Consider the following 20,296-nt stretch of genomic DNA (forward strand, 5'->3'; position numbering starts at 1 on the left):
GCACCGTGGAAAACTGGCACTATCTGTTAAAGTACACATTTACGTATCCAGTAACTCAGCAATCCTACTCCAAGATACATGTATCACAGAGAAACATACATGCATACATCAGAAGGCACATACAAGAATTCACAGCCGGGGCGCCTGGGTAGCGCAGTCGTTAAGCGTCTGCCTTTGGCTCAGGGCGTGATCCCAGCGTTCTGGGATCGAGCCCCACATCAGGCTCCTCCGCTGTAAGCCTGCTTCTTCCTCTCCCACTCCCCCTGCTTGTGTTCCCTCTCTCGCTGGCTGTCTCTGTCAAATAAATAAATAAAATCTTAAAAAAAAAAAAAAAAAGAATTCACAGCCATGTTATTTATAATAATTCCAAAACAAAAATGTCCATCAACGGCAGAATGGACAACAAAACAACCTCGTATATTCATATAATGACACGCGATACAGCAATGAAAATGAACAAGTGAGAATAAACCTTAGAAACACAATACTGGGCAAAAGAAGTCTGAATTCCAGATATTGCACACTGAATAATGCTCTGTATATAAAATACTTTTCTTCTCCAGAGTTGTTTTTTGGTTTTTTTTTTTTAATTGTAGTAAAAAACATATAACACAGTGACCTCACTAAGATGGCAGAGTAAGAGACCCCAGTCTCCTCCCCCAGCACGGAACAATGAGACAGCTAGCTATCTGGGAACAAAAAGAGCTGTAGGAGAGCTCAGGAGTCCACTTAAAAAGCTTGAGCAACAGTGGATGAAAAAGCCTGAGAATAACTGCACAAAAATGGGAAGAAGAAAGTTTCATTTTCCCCACATTACCCCATCCCCCAGGCCAGCGCTGCTCGGTGCCAGGAGGAACTCTCCCACGGGACAGAGTTCTCTTTGCAAGGAAAAGGCGAGCGAGGTGAACACTAGCTTCCCCAGCCATTCGGAGGACCTGCTCCAGTTTTACTCTGCCCAGAGACCAGCAAAGCTGACGTGTAGTGAGAGAGCTAGGAACAAGGAAAAGGGCAGGCCTACCAATAGAGCCATGCAGCGGGAGCGACAGTTCCCAGTGGCCTGCTCTGCAGAGGACCCCAGCAGCCTTCACCTCTGAGGCCAACAGGCCTTGTGGGTACTAGAGACCCCATCAGCTCTCATCATGAGCCCTCATCTTGGACAATACCGGCCGACTTTTCCATAGAGCACATCAGCAAGCTTTCACCACTGAGAAAACCAACAGCTGGCACAGCCACAGTGGATTTCCTCCAGATTTTGCCACGGACATTTTCATCCACAGGTTTTCACATTCACGGACAACTGCCTGCAGTCCTTTCCTGCTTTCTCGCCCACCTTCCGCTGGAGACTGGGATCCGAGCAGGCAGCCAGCTCTGGTCATGGTGCACAAGCAGCCTCCAGCCTCGGCCCCGGCAGCAGGTCTCCACCACGGTGCACGTACGTGTGGTTCACCCTGAAGCCACACACGCGCATGCCAGCAGTGAAGGACCCCGTAGCTGCTTGTGTGCCCACACACAGCTCTGACTCTGGTCACTGGCCTACATACCTCTATGTACAGGCAGCTAGACCCCGCAGCTGTGCACCTGCAAGCTGCTGGCCCCAACCTGTCAAAGGCCTCCAACGTCATGTGTATGCTTGCAGCAAGGCCCAGAAGCCACACAAGTGTACAGCGACCGTCCAAGTCCCTGAAGCTACTCTGGCACCCAGAGCAGGCCCTGTGACTCCTGTCATCAGCCAGCGCCATCATGCATACCTAAGACAGACCCGTATAGCTGCTGGCCTTGACCTGATACTGGCACCCAAGCGGCTAGCCCCTGCAGACGCACAAGGAAATACTGACAGCCAGTTGTCTATAGTTGGCTCCACGCCCTGCTGCTGAACCCCCGGCCTTGCCACTGCACATGTATCTGCCACTGACCCTACCCACCCAGGCACCTGCAGCCACTCCCCGTGGCCAACCACGTGCAAACCAACTCTAGGCCCCAATGTGCCTGCCCTGGTGCCTACAGACTGTGCCTAGAAGTGCCGCTGAGGACCTCAACAGCCCTTGTAGGAACTGCAGACCCCATCCACCTCTAACCAAGGGGAGCGGCTGTAGATGTAGTGGAGACCTGCTGCTTGAGCTGACAAGACACCACATACGCCCAGGCCCAGAGCTGCACACGGCACCCCTGCACCACCAGACCCAGGTTCACAGCACACTCCAGTGTGCCCCCACCTCCAGGTGAAGGTCTCTCCTTCGGAAACCCAGTCCACAGAATGTGGAAGAAGTGACTGCTTCTTCACAGATAGCTACGGCAATCACAAAGAACAGGAAATTAGTTAAAAATGGACAAAGGACATAGGAATAGACAGTTTTCCAAAGAAAACACACAGATGACCAACAGACACATGAAAAGATGCTCAATATCGACCATCCTGAGGGAAGCACAAATCAAAACCACAATGAGATACCACCTCACACCTGTCAGAATGACTACAATTAACAACCAGGAAACAACAGGTATTGGCAGGGATGTGGAGAAAGGGGAACCCTCTTACCCTGTTGGTGTGAATGCAAACTGGTGCAGCCATTCTGGAGAACAGTATGGAGGTTCCTCAAAAAGTTAAAAATACAGCTACCCTGCAATCCAGCTATTGCACAACTAGGTATTTACCCAAAGGATACAAAAATACTCATTCAAAGGGGCACACACACCTCAATGTTTATAGCAGCATTACGAACAATAGCCAAATTATGGAAAGAGCCCAAATGCCCACTGACTCATGAATGGATAAAGAAATGTGGTGTGTGTGTGTGTGTGTGTGTGTGTACATGTGTATATATATACATACACACACACACACACACACCATGGAATGTTATTCAGCCACAAAAAAAGAATGAAATCCTTCCATTTGCAATGACATGGATGGACAGAGAGTATTATGCTAAGTCAGAGAAAGACAAATACCATATGATTTCACTCATATGTGGAATTTAAGAAACAAAACAGATGAACGTAGGGGAAGGGAAAGAAAAAATAATATAAAAGCAGAGAGGGAGGAAACCATAAGAGACTGACTCTTAACTATAATTACAGTATAAGTGGGACTTATTGCAGGGATGCAAGGATAGTTCAAAGTTCAATATCCACAAATCAATCAATGTGATTCACCGAATTAACAAAATGAAAGACAAAAACCATACGATCATCTCAATAGATGCAGACAAAATAGCATCTGACAAAATTCAACAAAAATTTGTGATAAAGACTGTCAACAAAGTGGGTATGGAGGAAACATGCCTCAACACAATAACGGCAATACGACAAACGCACAGCTAACATGATACTCCTCAGTGAAAACCTGAACGCTCCTCCTATAAGATGAGGTGCAAGCCAAGGATGCCCACTTTCACAACTTTTATTCAACAGCAATTAAGCAAAAAAATAGAATAAAATAGAAAAAGGAGAGAGAAAGAAAGAGAGAGCATCCTCATTTGAAAGAAGCAAAATTTTCACTATATGCAGATGACATGATACTACATATAGAAAACCCTAAAGCCCCCACCAAAAAACCGTTAAACTAATAAATTCAGTAAAGTTGCAGGATACAAAAATCAATCTGTTGTATTTTTTTTTAAAGATTTTATTTATTTATTTGACAGAGATAGAGACAGCCGGCGAGAGAGGGAACACAAGCAGGGGGAGTGGGAGAGGAAGAAGCAGGCTCCCAGCGGAGGAGCCTGATGCGGGGCTCGATCCCAGAATGCCGGGATCATGCCCTGAGCTGAAGGCAGACACTTAACCGCTGTGCCACCCAGGCGCCCCCAATCTGTTGTATTTTTATACACTAATAACAATCAGAAAGAGAAATTAAGAAAACAAAAACCATCCTAAAATTTCTATGGAACCACAAAGGACCCCAAAAAGCCAAAACACTCTTGAGAAAGAATGCTCGAGGTATTACACTCCCTAGAAGTATCAAACTCTACTACAAAGCTGTGGTAATCAAAACGGTATGTTACAGGCACAGAACAGATAAACTTCAACTGAAGTGAACAGATAACTCAGGAATAAACCTACACATGTATCATCAGTTTATGCAAAAGGAGGAAAGAATATACAATGGGGCAGTCTCCTCAATAAATGGCGTTAGGAAAACCAGACTGTTACATGCAAAAGAATGAAACTGGACCAGTTTCTTATAGCATATACATAAACCCCAAATGGATTAAAGACCTGACATCATAAAGCCCCTAGAAGAAAATATAGGCAGTTAACTCTTTGACATTGATCTTAGCAATATTTTTTCAGATATGTCTCCTCAGGCAAGAACAATAAAAGGGACTACATTAAATTAAAAGTTTTTTGCACAGCAAAGGAGACCATTAACAAATGAAAAGGCAACCTATTTGCAAATGATATATGTGATAAGGAATTAACATCCAATATATTAAAAAGCTCATACATCCCAGTATTAAAAAAACAAACAATCCAATTAAAAAATGGGCAGTGGACCTGAAGAGACATTTTTCCAAAGAAGACACAGAGATGGCTTACAGACACATAAAACAATACCCAACATCACTAATCATCAGGGAAATGCAAATCAAAACCTCGATGAGATATCACTTCGTACCTTTCAGGATGGCCATCATCAAATATAGATAGATGATAGATAGATAGATAGATAGATAGATAGATAGATAGATAGATAGATAGAGAAAGAAAGAAAGAAAGAAAGAAAGAAAGAAAGAAAGAAAGAAAGAAAGAAAGAAAAGAAAGAAAGTAAGTGTTGGTGAGAACGTGGAGAAAAGAGACACACAGGCACTGGTGGTGAGAATGTAAATCGTACAGCCACTATAGAAAACAGTATGGAGGTTCCTCAAAAAATTAAAAGTAGAAAATACCATACAATCCAGCAATTCCTCTTCTGGGTATTTATCCAAGGAAAATGAAAACACTAATGCAACAGGACATAGGAACCCCTATGTTCATTGTAGCATTATTTACAATAGGCAAGGTATGGAAGCAACCTAGGTGTCCACGGATGAATAAGTAGGTAAAGATGTGGTAAATATACACAATGGAACATTACTCAGCCATAAAAAGGAATGCGATCTTGCCATTCACGACAATATGAATTGACCTACAGGGTGTTATGCTAAGTGAAATAAATCAGACAGAGAAAGACAAATGCTGTCTGATTTCACTTATATGTAGAATCTAAAGAACGAAACAAATGAACAAACACAGAAACACACTCATAGACACAGAGAACAAAATGACGGTTGGCTAGAGTGGGGGAGGGGTGGTGGTGGTGGTGACAGACCAAACAGGTGAAGAAGATTAAGTGGTACAATATTCCAGTTACAGGGAATATAGTTAGCAATACTGTAAGAATTCTGCATAGTGACAGATTGTAGTGACCATTTTGTAATGTATATAAATATTGAATCACTGTTCCACACCCAAACTAGTACAATATTGTATGTCAATTATTCTTCAATAAAAAATAAATCCTAAAAAATTAAATTGAATTTTAAAAATAAGGTAAAATAATAAAAATTTAAAAGGCAAAAAAAAAATGATAAAATTGAGGACAGCAGTATTTCTGATGGGGAGGTAAAATTTTACCTCTGCCATCTTAGAGTCTCCAGCTGGGCCTGGGAATCTAACTGACTTAAGCCAGAGTAACGGGAGAAAAGCATACAGATCTTACTGTCACATGGACGTGGAAGTCTTCAAAAGGAAATGAAGACCTAAAGAACTGGTAAAACCCAAGTGCTTCTATATTAGGTTGAAGAGGGACAGACAATTGTGGGGGAAAAAATAAAAGATACATGGCAAATATGAAGGAAAACAGGAATTATTTTACCAAGGTCTCTTTGTACGGAATACTCAGTTTCAACTCCTGACTTTGGTGATAAGAATGTTTCCTCCCTGCATACGGAGGGGATCTTTCACTTGGGAGGTCAGAGCACCATTCTTTGTACCTGCTGTTTTTCAAGTGCCTTTAGCTAAAAATAATCCTCATGCCCAAGTGGCATATTCTTAGGTGGCATATTCTGCCACTCTTCAGTAGTATTCCAGCTTCTCACACCGTTCTTACAGTAGGTGATCCATTCATAGAAATCCGTAACTTACATACGTGATACACAGGCTCTTTTGCATGTATTTTAATGTCTACGAAAACATATCTTTAAAATGTAAAATAATAATATATTACCTCTGTGCCAAACATATGGTAAGTGTCCAAGAAGTATTAACTATTTCAATGTGAAGGGAAAGTTCCTACATAATAGAATTCAACCATGGTCTCCATCAAATAGGACCTATTTTTTAAGGATATAAAGGAACCTGAGGAAATGGGTCAAAATGTTCACAACTTCTAGGTGATGAGAGGCAGCGTTAACTTTTCCTGGATCTTCATACTTATCTGTACTTTCAAATCTTCTGCATTAAGCAGCTTAAATTACTAAGAGTAACAACAGAACCAAAAAGAACAGTCAATGAATACAATGTCTCATGCACATTATGCACTTAAGTATCTGTCATAATGTAAAGAAAAATAAAGATCTCATTTTTTAAATAGTATCAAACTACTAACTGGCTTTGCTGCCCATTTTATCCTAGCAAAGTCACTCGAGGACCAAGACAGGATATCTTCTAGAGGCCCCTTGTTAATAGGTTAGCTAACTCCTCACTTGGTCTGCCGGCATATCCCAAAGATTCTGCAGAAACACAGCAATGGGACTAAATACCTACTGTGTTCTTCATTTCATCTCTCTGGGCCTATGAACTGTAAAGCCCCAACAGTTCTGCTATAAAGAACAATGGAGACGATATCACAAAAACAATCTGTGATCTGTAAACGATAAGGCAGCTGAGAGTTGCTCGTATCATCCATACTTCTGAGTACCTTGGGGTTATCATCAGGTTTGTGACCCCAGTGCCTATCAAAGAGTTTCTGAAACAAAAGGCAGGTTCCATAATGGCTTCTTAAGTAGAATTTTTAAATGTGGCTTCCTCCTCCCCCACCCAATAGTAGCTCTAAACACTTCTGTTTTGTGGATTAATAACCCTCAGACGACTAGGATGGTCTTTGATAAAAATCAAAACTATTCTTAAAATTCAGCTCTGGGTAAGCTTTTCTTCTGTCTCATGTATGTTATATCTTCCTAACAATACTCCGTGTTTACCCACAAGTAGAAACTGTATTAACTTGTCTTGGGTCAGCATAATACAATGTTTGGCAAATTAAGCATTTTAATACACAACAGGGATTCTTTCTTTCTCGTTCCAAAAGTAAAAGCTCAATTGCTTTCAGGAAGAGTTGGGAGAAATTACTCTAACACATAAAACTGCTGGTGATACTACCGTAGGCAATTCGATGATAAGCCACTCTGTGTTATAAAGGAGTGAACATAGCAACATGCTTTGTTCATAATTTCAGCCGGACGTAATCCTAAAGCTGAAGTGTATGATTTGTGACAAATGGACCTGAGTCAAGGACAAGATTTCCTTGATGAATAGGCTTTACTGAGTTAGTCACAGAGGGAGTAAATATACACAATTCAGTAATAGGGTTTATCTTCAGGATTTCTAAGGCCAGGCTTCCCATGACCACTTTCATTCCAACCCAATCTGTGCTTTCCATAGCTGAACCATGGCATAAATATTAGGCATTTTCAAAACTGCTGATAAACTGATAGAGTTGCTTGGGTGAAGGTAATTGTAAAGGTTAAAGGTTATTAGCCAAGTTTATTTTCCAAGAGATACCACACTTTGTTTTTCTTAGATACCGTTTACACAAGAGTAGCCCTTCATGTTTTTTTCTCCTCCAACATACATGCCATGTGACATTTAAATGCACGAATACGCGCATTTAATACACGCCAGGCTACAGAATAAGTGAGTGCCTTCACAGTAACACCTTCTCCTCCCATGCTCAAGTAAACAAGTCGAAAACCACTACAAAATTAAGTGTAAGTCTACCCTAATTTGTATTGTAGAAGTAAATTAATGGCAAACTTAATCCAATTCCTAGATTTAACAAATTACCTGCTAAATATCTCATGACCATTCACTACTCTGAATTACAGAGGGATGAGGTCACACAGAGAAAGTTAATTACACATCGACAGGGGGAAAAGTGCTACTGGTACACAGTTCAAGAGAATTTACATGAAAAATCTTATCAGGGAATCTTACGATGAAGTGGAATAAAGCCAGATGTTAATCAGTGGCTCACTTGTACTACTGGAATAAAATAATTAATGTACTGCTCTGCTGATTCCTTTAATATTAAAAGCCCTTTAACAGATTTCTAAAAATTACGACCCATTAATATTTCATATTCATATGGGAACCTACAATTCTAAGAATAAGTTTCCAGAACCTTTTTTGTGTGGGAGTTGGGAGGAGAAATTCAAAACAGATAGTAACTCTTTCTATCACATGTACTTTATCAAAACTTACTGCTAATTCCTGTGCCAATTTCAAAGGGTTTGGAAAGACTGGAGTGGAACTGAGGGAACTGGAGAATCAGGCTAATCTAGAGACCCTCCAACGTTCAATCTTTCAGAATCAGATCCTTGGCACAAAGCCAGACAAACACAAGGTGCAAAGAGACTCAGTAGACTAAACACCTCACCCTTCATTAGACACCAAGGAAGACCAATGTTTTAAAGTGGTAGCGTTATTACTTGGGTTGTGAACAAATACCTCCCCATTAACAGCTCCTCAGAACACTATTCTAGAAACTTCCAGTTTTACCAAAGAATTTCCATTAAAACTGGTTATTTTTTGTTAATAAAATCAGTATCTTCAATGAAGCGTTGGTTGATACAAAGGGAAATCTCTCTATTTTGTTTTATACACTAGGTGAAGGCATGAAAACACAGCTATAATGTATTTGTCGTTTATTTAGAGAAACATTCTGGCAAATTAGCAATAAGTGTTACTTATTTGGAAATACTGACATAACAGTAATTTTAAAAAAACAAAAACTACTTCAAGAACTCAAGTCGAATTTTCATTCTGAATAAAATTTCAATTAACACAAACAAATTGGGCTAGACTATTGAAACAACCAAACAGTATGGAGACATTTAATGAATAAACTTCCCTGTTAACACTCTGCCTAAGTAGACTTTTTCAGAGATACTGTGTTCTGGCTACATGAGACTGGCTTTGTTTCTTTCAATAAATTAGAGAAGGGAAAAAGGGGAAGGGAATGTGACAATCGCACTTAATCCACACCAGGCTGCCATATGTCACTTTTGGTCCTTTGCTGGTTCATTGATTATTCATGAATTCACTACCTGAAAAGTGCTATATTTATCTTTACAGCCACAAAGCTGTCAATTCAGTTTCAAGCAAGCCTGTCTTTGTTTTCAATGAAATGCAGTTTGCGCAAAAAAAAGGCCTTGTGTCTATGACACCGCCCTGTACTATAATACAAATACTAAAAAAGAAAAAAACACTGATATGATATAAGTGAGTTTCCATGTTGGTCCCAGCCTGAGCCCTATTATTATTTTTTAAGGCTCTTACATCAAAAGAAAAATGAAGCAGTCTCAGCTTTTAGAGCCTTTGGCCTCTACGGATTTCCACAAAGGCCCTGAATCCTGCTCCCTACATTTTGTTATCAATGGTCTTACTGTTTCCTTTTCTTTTATTCTTTTATACAAGCTTGTTTCTCGCAAGTTTACTCTGCTATTAACTTACCTGCTTAGAGCCACCTGAGTTCCAAGTTCTGCTTCCCTGGGATGCGTTACATCAACTCTAGCACAAAATCTGTCTTAGAGTTTCCTTTTCCCAGACAGTCATCTCCGTGAAAGATTTCACAGGTCAAATTCCAACTTGTTTGCCAGCATCTAAAGAAGACATATTTTTAAAAGGTTACAAAAAGAGACACTCAGTTTTTATCACAACCAGACAAGAAGATAGGGAAGCAAGCTTGCTTAAAGACATTTTAAATGCTTCCTTGATGGCTGTAAGCTTAAAACTATCACCACAAATCCATCATATTTTTCCAGAGGGATAGAGGGAGAAAATAGATTAAAAATATACTTGCATCCTAAAAATTCCTTGACTAGCCTGAAGAGTTAAAAAGCAAAGTGAAATGTACTCTCCAAAATTACTGTCATTTCAAACAGTCAATTCCAAATAATAATAAATAATGCCAAAATGTAAATTGAATTTAATCTTCCCTAGGTGTGCTCAACAATAATTTTGACATGTAAGTTCGAAACAGGGGCGCCTGGGTGGCTCAGTCAGTTAAGCGTCTGCCTTCGGGTCAGGTCGCGATCCTGGTGTCCTGGGATCGAGCCCTCCCTCTTTCTCTGCCTGCCACTCTTCCTGTTTGTGCTCTCTCTCTCTCTCTTTCTCTGTCAAATAAATAAATCAATTTTTAAAAAAAGAAAGTTCAAAACATGTGATAAAGGTTAACAGTTAGTGACTGAAGGAAAAGACCTAATCCGAAGTAAAAACAGCACTTCATAAATAGTTCCATCATATGATGCATTCCTCCATGTTTTATTTCAATTTATCTTGTGAGGATCCCCAAACTTAAAAATTCCTTTGTAATTCAAGAATGTGATTAAGACCTATACCTCCATTAACAAGAAAATGAAGCAGAAAGAGCCCTGATACTTCAGAACTCCACTATGATATAAGACTAGTCATCAAACTCCTAAAGTCATTAAAGCATGAGATCGATGTTTATGCCTAAGAAAACAAAAGAAAAAAAAAGATTCAAATACAGATAGAATGTTTTCATGATTTAAAAAAAAATTTAATTGCAGAGACTTATCCATGTTAGTGTATAATTGTTTTATAGCATTATCTATTTCCCAAAGTTCCTAGCTTATGTGTTCTTGACCCATGCATCACCCCTTGTTCAGTCATCCAGGATAAAAACTTGGGACTCTTCTACGCCCTGCTTTCCTTAGTCAGGACTAGGTACAGCTGCATATAGCCATCTACAACAGGAACAAAAACAGATATACAGACAAAACCAATGGCTTACATAAGACAGAAATTGATTGTATTCCTACACACACAAAAAAAAAAGCCCTGATGTAGTCAGCTCAGCACAGAGTAGTCCAGAGTGCTGGACTCTTTCCCACGTGATGATGTGCCATTCTCAACATGCGTTTTCCGCTTCGGGTCCAGGACATCAAGATGGCCGCTTGAGTTCCTGCTATCACATGTACATAACAGCCAGCAGGAAAGAGGCGAAGCAGGAGCCAATCCTAAGATTGTTCCAGAAGTTGCACACAGTGCTTCTACTTTCATCTCATTAGTCTGAATTCAGTGATACGGTCATATCTACTTAATCACCGGAAAATTCATTCTTTTCACTGCGCAAAAATATGTCCAGCTAAAAATCAGGGTTCTCTTATACAAAAGAAAAAGAAACTGAAAGTTGGGATTGCCACAGTCGCAGTCTCTGATACTGCTCTCTTACCCTATATGTCCAAGTCCCCTCAGTTCTTTATCATTATTTAGTTAAGTCAACCCAGTCAGCCTGGTTTTAATTCATCTCATCATTGCCTTTACTTGAACCATAACATCCTAACTGATCTCCTTCACCGAGGTGGAAATTAGCTATTCCATTTGGGCACAGAAACTAAAGAACAATACCAACTGGCATAAGCATGAAAAGAGCCATCTGAGTGGGAGGCTCTATGCCTTTTCCTTCAGGCTCAACACACAAGACATCTTAGCAAAGGAAGAACTCCCCATTCTCCCACGCAAATGTATTAAGGCTCCTACAGAAAGGCACGAAGACTGACTGCAATGTGGTATGCTTGTGCTGTGGAAAATCTTCCTGTGGTCTAGTGGTCAGAGATGAGGGTCTTCACAGGGCAGAAAATCCGTCTGCTTTTCAGAAAATACTTCCCAATAGGCAGCATGTCGGGCCAGAATCAAAAAACCGTCAACCTAGAATTCTATACTCGGCACAAATACTTTTCAAAAACGAAGGCAAAAAAAAATACTTTTCCAGACAAATAACAGCTAAGTGAATCCACTGAAAGTAGACTTACATTATTACGTAAGTCTAAAAAACATAATTAATGTTTTTTAATTAAAATATAATTGACATAATATTGTGTAAATTTAAGGTGCACACATGTTAATTTGATATGTTCATATGCTGTAACAATTGCTGTTGTAGCAATAATTAGCATCTCTATCACATTACATAATTATTATTTCTTTTGAATAATTAAGTTCTAGTCTCTTAAGTTTGATTATAATACAATATTGTTATCTACGTTCACTGAACTGTACATTAGATCTCTAGGACTTATTTACTTCTCATTACAAGTTTATACCCTTAAACAACATCTGCCCATTTCCCCACCGCCACCCTAATCCCTTGGTAAATGCTATTTTACTCTCTACTTTTATGAATTTCACTTTTTATTTTTTTAAGGTTTTATTTTATTTTATTTATTTATTTGACAGAGACAGCCAGCAAGAGAGGGAACACAAGCAGGGGGAGTGGGAGAGGAAGAAGCAGGCTCCCAGCAGAGGAGCCTGCCTGATGTGGGGCTCGATCCCAGAACCCCGGGATCACACCCTGAGCCGAAGGCAGACGCTTAACGACTGCGCCACCCAGGCGCCCCTAAAGTTTTATTTTTAACTAATCTCCACCCATGCTCTACTGACTAAGGCAGCCAGGTACCCTGAATTTGGCTTTTTTGATTCCACATATTAAGTGATATCATATGGTATTTGTTTTTTTCTCTCTGACATATGAGAAATTTTTAAGTTTTTCTGGCAAAAGGAAAATATCAAATGGAAATGTAGAATTACAAAATTAACAAGGCTTATGACAAATATGTGACTAAATGGTAAAGATGGTTTTTCTCATTTTTAATCTCTTTACAAGTTAATTGAAGTGATATCAGCAAGATGGCAGAGTAAGAGTTTTCTGTCTTTCCACCAAAGAACAATTATGACAATAACCAACGGAAGAGTACTTTTCTGGAAGGCCGGGAATCTAGCAGAGAAGTTCTAGCATACGATCCGAGCAACAACTTCCAACGGTAGCTGGCAGAGGACAACGGTAGAGTGGGAGGATCCTGAACTTAGCTCCTCCCACAACACATCACGGCTACAACCACATGTATTCCAACTCACGCTGAAGATGAACTGAAGACTGGCAGAACAGATTCTCCACAGCCAGTCACAGAGAGAAGGCCACATCACTTATATGTGGGATTTAAGAAATAAAAGCTTTACACAGGGGGAAAAAAAGAGAGAGGCAAACCATAAAACACTTAACTTTAGAGAACAAACTAAGAGTTGCTAGAGGGGAGGTGGGGGGGATGGGCTAGATGGGTGATGGGGATTAAGGAGACCACTTGTGATGAGCACTGGGTATTATATGTAAGTGATGAATCACTAAATTCTACTCCTGAAACTAATATTATACCATACGTTAACTAACTGAAATTTAAAGAAAAACTTGAAACTACAAAAAACAAAGGGTAGGAGGGACAGAGAAAGGGTGGGAAACCAACCCCCCCAGGCCCAATCACCCACAAAGGAAAGGGACATCAGAAGCATGGAGGAGCAAGGGGATCAGGCCCCACACTGGGCGCCCCTGCCCTAAGGACCCATCTGGGAAGACAAATCCCCTAAAATGTGACTTTAAAAATCATCAGGGCTTAACTTCAGGAGACCTGGAATGCTACAGGAAACCAAGTCTCTCCCCTGAAAAAGAGAGCATGCTAAGTAACTCAGCCCAACACAGCACAGAAGCAGCAGTTTGAAAAGCACCTGGGGTATACATGAGGGAGATTTACTTCTTAGCCAACTGCACAGAGGACAAGCCAGTAGGCCAGTGAGCCTGCAGCAGTTGAGGCCAATCATTGCAGCCAGAGAACTAAAAGCCAGCCCTGCCCACCAGCATACCCATAGCAGTCACAACTCAACCACAACAGAAGGGCACATGCAGCATACAAAGGATCCCTTCTGCACAAGGCCACTGCTCCCTTCGGCACAAGGCCACTGCTCTCAAGACCAAGAAATATAGCTAACCTAAAGAATATATAGAAATAAACACAGAGAGTCAGACAAAATGAGGAGATAAAAGAATATGTGGTTAAAGAAAAAACAAGACAAAACCACAGAGAAAGAGCTAAACAAAATGGAGATAAGCAATATGCCTAATAAAGAGTTCAAAGTAATGGTCATATGGACATTCACTGGACTTCAGAGAAGAGTGGGGGAACTCTGAGAATTCAACAAAGAGAACATCTTTAAAAAAAGAGCCAGTCAGGGGCGCCTGGGTGGCACAGCGGTTAAGCGTCTGCCTTCGGCTCAGGGCGTGATCCCGGCGTTGTGGGATCGGGCCCCACATCAGGCTCCTCCGCTATGAGCCTGCTTCTTCCTCTCCCACTCCCCCTGCTTGTGTTCCCTCTCTCGCTGGCTGTCTCTATCTCTGTCAAATAAATAAATAAAATCTTTAAAAAAAAAAAAAAAAGAGCCAGTCAGAACTAAAGAATACAACAACTAAAATGAAAAAATACACTAGAGGGAATCAACAGCAGATTAAAGGATGCAGAAGAACAGATCAGAGATCTGGAAGGCAGGGTTCACCTCTGCGACATCAAGAACAGTAACATTCACATTACTGGGGTCCCAGAAGGCGAAGAGAGAGAGAAGGGGCAGAAAATTTATTTGAAGAAATAATTTATCTGACAACTTCCCTAATCTGGGGAAGGAAAGAGACATCCAGGTCCAGGAAGCACAGAGAGACTCAAATAAGAGGAGCCCAAGGAGGTCAACACCAAGACACATGATAGTTAAAATGGCAAAAATTAAAGATAAAGAGAGAACCTAAACACCAGCCAGAGAAAAGAAAATAGTTACATACAAAGGAAACCTCATAAGGCTATCAGCCAATTTTTCAGAAGAAACACTGCAGTCCAGAAATAAGCAGCACAATATATTCAAACAACTGAAAGGGGGGAGAAAAACAAAAAACAAAAAAACAAAAACAAACAAACAAAAACTTCAGCCAAGAAAATGCTACCCAGCAAAGATATCATTCAGAATTGAAGAAGAAATAGAAGACTTTACCAAGCAAACAAAAGTTAAAGGAATTCTTCATCACCAACCAGCCCTAACAAGAGATGTTAAAGAGAATTCTCTAAGTGGAAAGAAAAAGTCCATAACTGTAAATAAGAAAATTATGAAAGGAAAAAATTTCACTGGTAAAAGCAAACATATAGTAAAAGTACAAGACCAACCACTTGCAGAATTAGTATTAAGGTTAAAACAAAAAAGTAAAATGAATTGTATCTACAAAAATTAGTCAAGGGATACGCAAAATTAAAAAGTATAAAATATTACATCATATACGTAAAACATGGAAGGGGGAATAAGAACGTAGGGCTTCTAGAATGTATTCAAACTTAAGCAACCATCAACTTAATAGAGACTGTTATACGCACAAGATGTTATATATGACCCTCATGGTAACCTCACACCAAAAAACCTATACTACAGACACAAAAAATAAAGAGAAATGAATCCAAGCATTAACACTAAAGAAAGCCATCAAACACAAGGGAAGAGAACAAGAGACAAAGAAAGGAACAGAGAAGAACTAGAAGAACAACCAGAAAACAATTAACAAAATGGAAACAAGTACATACCTACCAATAATTACTTTAAATGTAAATGGACCATATGCTCCAGTCAAAATACATGGGGTAACTGAATGGGCAAAAAACCAAGATCTATCTATGAGCTGCCTACAAGAGACTCAATTCAGACCTAAAGGCACATACAAATTAAAAGTGAAGGGATGGATGTTCCATGCAAACAGAACCACAAAAAGCTAGGATAGCAATACTTACATCAGACAAAATAAACTTTAAAACAAAGACTACAACGAGACAAAAACATCATAACATAACGATAAAGGAATCAATTCAATAAGAGGATATTACAACTGTAACTATCTCTGCATCCAACATAGGAGACCCTAAATATATAATCCATGTGTTAACAGATAGAAAGGAAGAAACTGACACTAATCCAATAACAGTAAGGGATGTTAGCACCCCACTTACATCAGGGATAGATCATCCAGATAGTAACACATTAAGGAAACAGTGGCTTTGAATGATATATTAAACCACTTGATGTTAACAGATAATAAAGAATATCCCATTCAGAAATAGCAGAATACACATTCTTTAAAGTCAACATGGAACATTTTATAGGCTAGATCATATGTTAGGCCATAAAACAAATCTCAATTAATTCAAGATGATTAAAAACATATCAAGCATCTTTTCCAACCACAATAGTATGAAACTAAAAATCAATTACTAGGAAAATGCTGGAAGAAACACAAACACATGTGGGCTAAATAAAATGTTACTAAACAGCCAATGGGTTCACAAAGAAACAGAGGAAATAAAAAAATACCTGCAGTCAAATGAAAATGGAAACACTATAGTTCAAAATCTTTGAGATGCAGCAAAAGCAGCTCTAAAAGGGAAGTTTACAGCAATATAGGCTTACGTCAAGAAACAAGAAGAATCTCAAATAAACAATCTAACTTCATATCTAAAGAACTTTAAAAAAAAAAAAAAAGCCCAAAGTTAGTAGAGGGAAAAGAATAATAAAGATCAGAGTGGAGACTAATGAAATAGAGACTTAAAAAACAACAGAAAAGATCAATGAGACTAAAAGCTAGTTCTCTGAAAAAGATAAACAAAAGATAAACATTTAGCCAGACTCAGCAAGAAAAAAAGAGAGGATTCGATAAATAAAATCAGAAATGAAAGAGGAGAAATTACAACTGACACCAGACAAATACAAACTCTCTCTGTTAGCCATTTGTATGTCTTCTTTAGAGAAATGTCTGTTCATGTCTTCTGCCCATTTCTTGACCGGATTATTTGGTTTCTTTAGCTGTTGAGTTTGGTAAGTTCTTCATAGATTTTGTATACTAGTCCTTTATCTGATATTTGCAAATATCTTCTCCTATTCCATAAGTTGTCTTTTAATTTTATCAACTGTTCCCTTTGCTGTGCAAAAGCATTTTATCTTGATGATGTCCCAACAGTTCACTGTTGCTTTTGTTTCCCTTGCCTTTGGAGACATGTCTAGTAAGAAATTGCTACGGCTGAGGTCAAAGAGGCTGCTGCCTGTGTTCTCCTTTAGGGTTTTGATGGTTTCCCATCTCACATTTAGGACTTTCATCTATTTGGAGTTTATTTTTGTGTGTGGTGTGAGAAAGTGGTCCAGTTTCATTCTTCTGCATGTGGCTGTCAAATAGTCCAAACAGCATTTGTTGAAGAGACTGCTTTTTTCCAATGGATGTTCTTTCCTGCTTTTTGAGATTAGTTGACCATAGCAGTGAGGGTCAATTTCTGGGTTCTCTCTTCTGTTCCACTGATCTACGTGTCTGTGTTTGTGCTAGTACCATACTGTCTTGATGATTATAGCTTAACAGAGCTTGAAGTCTGGAATTGTGATGCCAACAGCTCTGGTTTTCTCTTTCGACGTTCCTTTGGCTCTTCAGAGTCTCTTCTGGTTCCATACAAATTTTGGGATTGTTTGTTCCAGTTCTGTGAAAGATGTCAATGGTGTTTTGATAGGGATTGCACTGAATGTGTAGGTTGCTCTGGGCAGCACAGCCATTTTAACAATATTTGTTCTTCCAATGCATGAGCATGGAATAGTTTTTCCATTTCTTTGTGTCTTCCTCAATTTCTTTCATAAGTGTTCTATAATCTTTACAGTATGGATCCTTTGCCTCTTTGATTAGGTTTATTCCTAGGTATCTTACAGTTTTGGGTCCAATTGTAAATGGGATCGATTCCTTAATTTCTCTTTCTTCAGTCACATTGTTAGTGTATAAAAATGCAACTGATTTCTGTGCATTAATTTTGAATCCTGCCATGTTGCTGAATTCCTGTATGAGTTCTAGCAATTTTGGGGTGGAGTCTTTTGGATTTTCTACATAGAGTATCATGTCATCTATCGAGAGTGAAAGTTTGACTTCTTCCTTGCCAATATGGATGCATTTATTTCTTTTTTGTCTGATTGCTGAGACTAGGATTTCCAGTACTATGCTGAACAACAGTGGTGAAAGTGGACATCCCCGTCATGTTCCTGACCTTAGGGGAAAAGCTCTCAGTTTTTCCCCACTGAAGATGATATTCCCTGTGGGCTTTTAGTATATGGCTTTTATGATATTGAGGTATGTTCCTTTTATCCCTACACGGCAGAGAGTTTTAATCAGGAAAGGATGCTGTATTTTGTCAAATGCTTTTTGTGCGTCTATTGAGAGGATCGTATGGTTCTTGTCCTTTCTTTTAATAATGTTGTGTAACACACTGATTGATTTGTGGCTGTTGAATTACCCTTGCAGCCCAGGAATAAATCTCACATGGCCGTGGTGAATAATCCTTTTACTGTACTGTCGGATCCTATTAGCTAGTATCTTAGAACTTTTGCATCCATGTTCATCAGGGATATTGGTCTGTAATTCTCCTTTTTAGTGAGGGCTTTGGCTTTGGGATCACAGTAATGCTGGCCTCACAGAATGAGTTTGGAAGTTTTCCTTCCATTTCTATTTTTTGGAACATTTCAGAAGAGCAGGTATTAATTTTTCTTTAAATGTTGGTAGAATTCTGCTGGGAAGTCATCTGGCCCTGGACTCTTGTTTGTTGGGAGATTTTTGATTACTGATTCAATTTCTTTCCTGGTAATGTGTCTATTCAGGTTTTCTATTGCTTCCTGTTTCAATTCTGGTAGTTTATATGTTTCTAGGAATGTATCTACTTCTTTCAGATTGCCTAATTTGTTGACATATAATTACTCATAATATTCTCTTATACTCTTTTCTGTTTCTTTAGTGTTGATTGTGATCTATCCTCTATCATTCTTGATTTTATTTATTTGGGTCCCTTCTCTCTCTCTCTCTTTTTTTTTTATAAGTCTGGCTAGAGGTTTATCAATCTTACTAATTCTTCCAAAGAATTAGTAAGCTCCTAGTTTCATTGATCATTCTACTGGTCTTTTTCTTTTATTTCTCTATCACTGATTTCTGCTCTAATTTTTATTATTTCTCTTCTCGCGCTGGATTTAGGCTTCATTTGCTATTCATTGTCCAGCTCCTTTAGGTGTAAGGTTAGGTTGTGTATTTGAGACTTTTCTTGTGTCTTCAGGAAGGCCTGTATTGCTATATACTTCCCTCTTAGGACTGCCTTTGCTGTATCCCAAAGGTTTTGAACTATTGACTTTTCATTTTCATTTGCTTCCATGTATTTTTTTAATTCTTCTTTAACTTTCTGGTTGACTTACTCATTCTTCAGTAGGATGTTCTTTAACCTCCATGTATTTGTGGTCCTTCCAAATTTTTTCTTGTGGTTGACTTCAAGTTTTATACCATTGTGATCTGACCATATGCATGGCATGATCTCAGTCTTTCTGTACCAAGACCTGATTTGTGACCCAGTACGTGATTTATTCTGGAGAATGTTCCATGTGCACTCAAGGAGAATGTGTATTCTGCTGCTTTAGGATGAAACATTCTGAATATATATGTGAAGTCCATCTGGTCCAGTGTCATCAAAGCCCTTGTGTTTCATTACTGATCTTCTGCTTAGATGATCTGTCCATTGCTGTGAGTGTTAAAGTCCCCTACTATTATTGTATTATTCCAGTGAGTTTCTTTAATTTTGTTATTAACTGGTTTATATATTTGGCTGCTCCCAAGTTAGGAGCATAAATATTTACAACTGCTTGATCTTGTAGGACAGACCATTTTATTATGATATAGTTTCCTTCTTCATCTCTTATTACTGTCTTCATCTCTTATTACTGGTTTAAGTCTAGTTTTTCTGTTATAAGGATGGCCACTCCAGCTTTCTATTGATGCCTGTTAGCATGATAAAACATTTCCCACCACCTCGCTTTCAATCTGGAGGTGTCTTTGGGTCTAAAATGAGTCTCTTATAAACAGCATATTGATGGGTGTTGTTTTGGGTTTTTTTGTTGTTGTTGTTTTTTGTTTTACCCATTTTGAAACCCTATGTCTTCTGATTGGCGCATTTAGTCAATATACATTCAGAGTAATTACTGCAAGATATGAAGCATGCCATTGTATTACCAGTAAAGTCACTGTTCCTGTAGACTGTTTCTGTTCCTTTACCAGTGGTCTTTCTTACTTTTGGCCTCTCTCTCTGCTCAAAGGATCCCCTTTAATATTTCTTGCAGGGATGGTTTAGTGTTCACGAATTCCTTTAGTTTTTGTTTGTCTGGAAAC

At 39.1% G+C, this 20,296-nt stretch overlaps 1 protein-coding gene across 3 annotated transcripts in view; it reads right to left on the reverse strand.

Annotated features, from left to right (window-relative positions):
- Positions 1–20,296, reverse strand: part of LOC103674581 (cytochrome c oxidase assembly factor 1 homolog) — an 84,310-nt gene that overhangs the window by 20,703 nt on the left and 43,311 nt on the right. For 2 of the 3 annotated variants that reach the window (XM_008703496.2, XM_008703495.2), the window contains exon 2: positions 9,712–9,860. Coding sequence is in view for 1 of the 3 variants with exons in the window: in XM_040644432.1 (XP_040500366.1) it covers positions 2,537–2,569 (33 nt within the window). In the remaining 2 variants the exon portion in view is untranslated. Of the gene's footprint in view, positions 1–2,536; positions 2,585–9,711; positions 9,861–20,296 lie in introns of those variants that run through there. The other variant, XM_040644432.1, reaches the window with a different exon arrangement.

The sequence above is a fragment of the Ursus maritimus genome, unplaced genomic scaffold, assembly GCF_017311325.1.
Source record: "Ursus maritimus isolate PB19 unplaced genomic scaffold, ASM1731132v1 scaffold_3, whole genome shotgun sequence".
Taxonomy (NCBI): domain Eukaryota; kingdom Metazoa; phylum Chordata; class Mammalia; order Carnivora; family Ursidae; genus Ursus; species Ursus maritimus.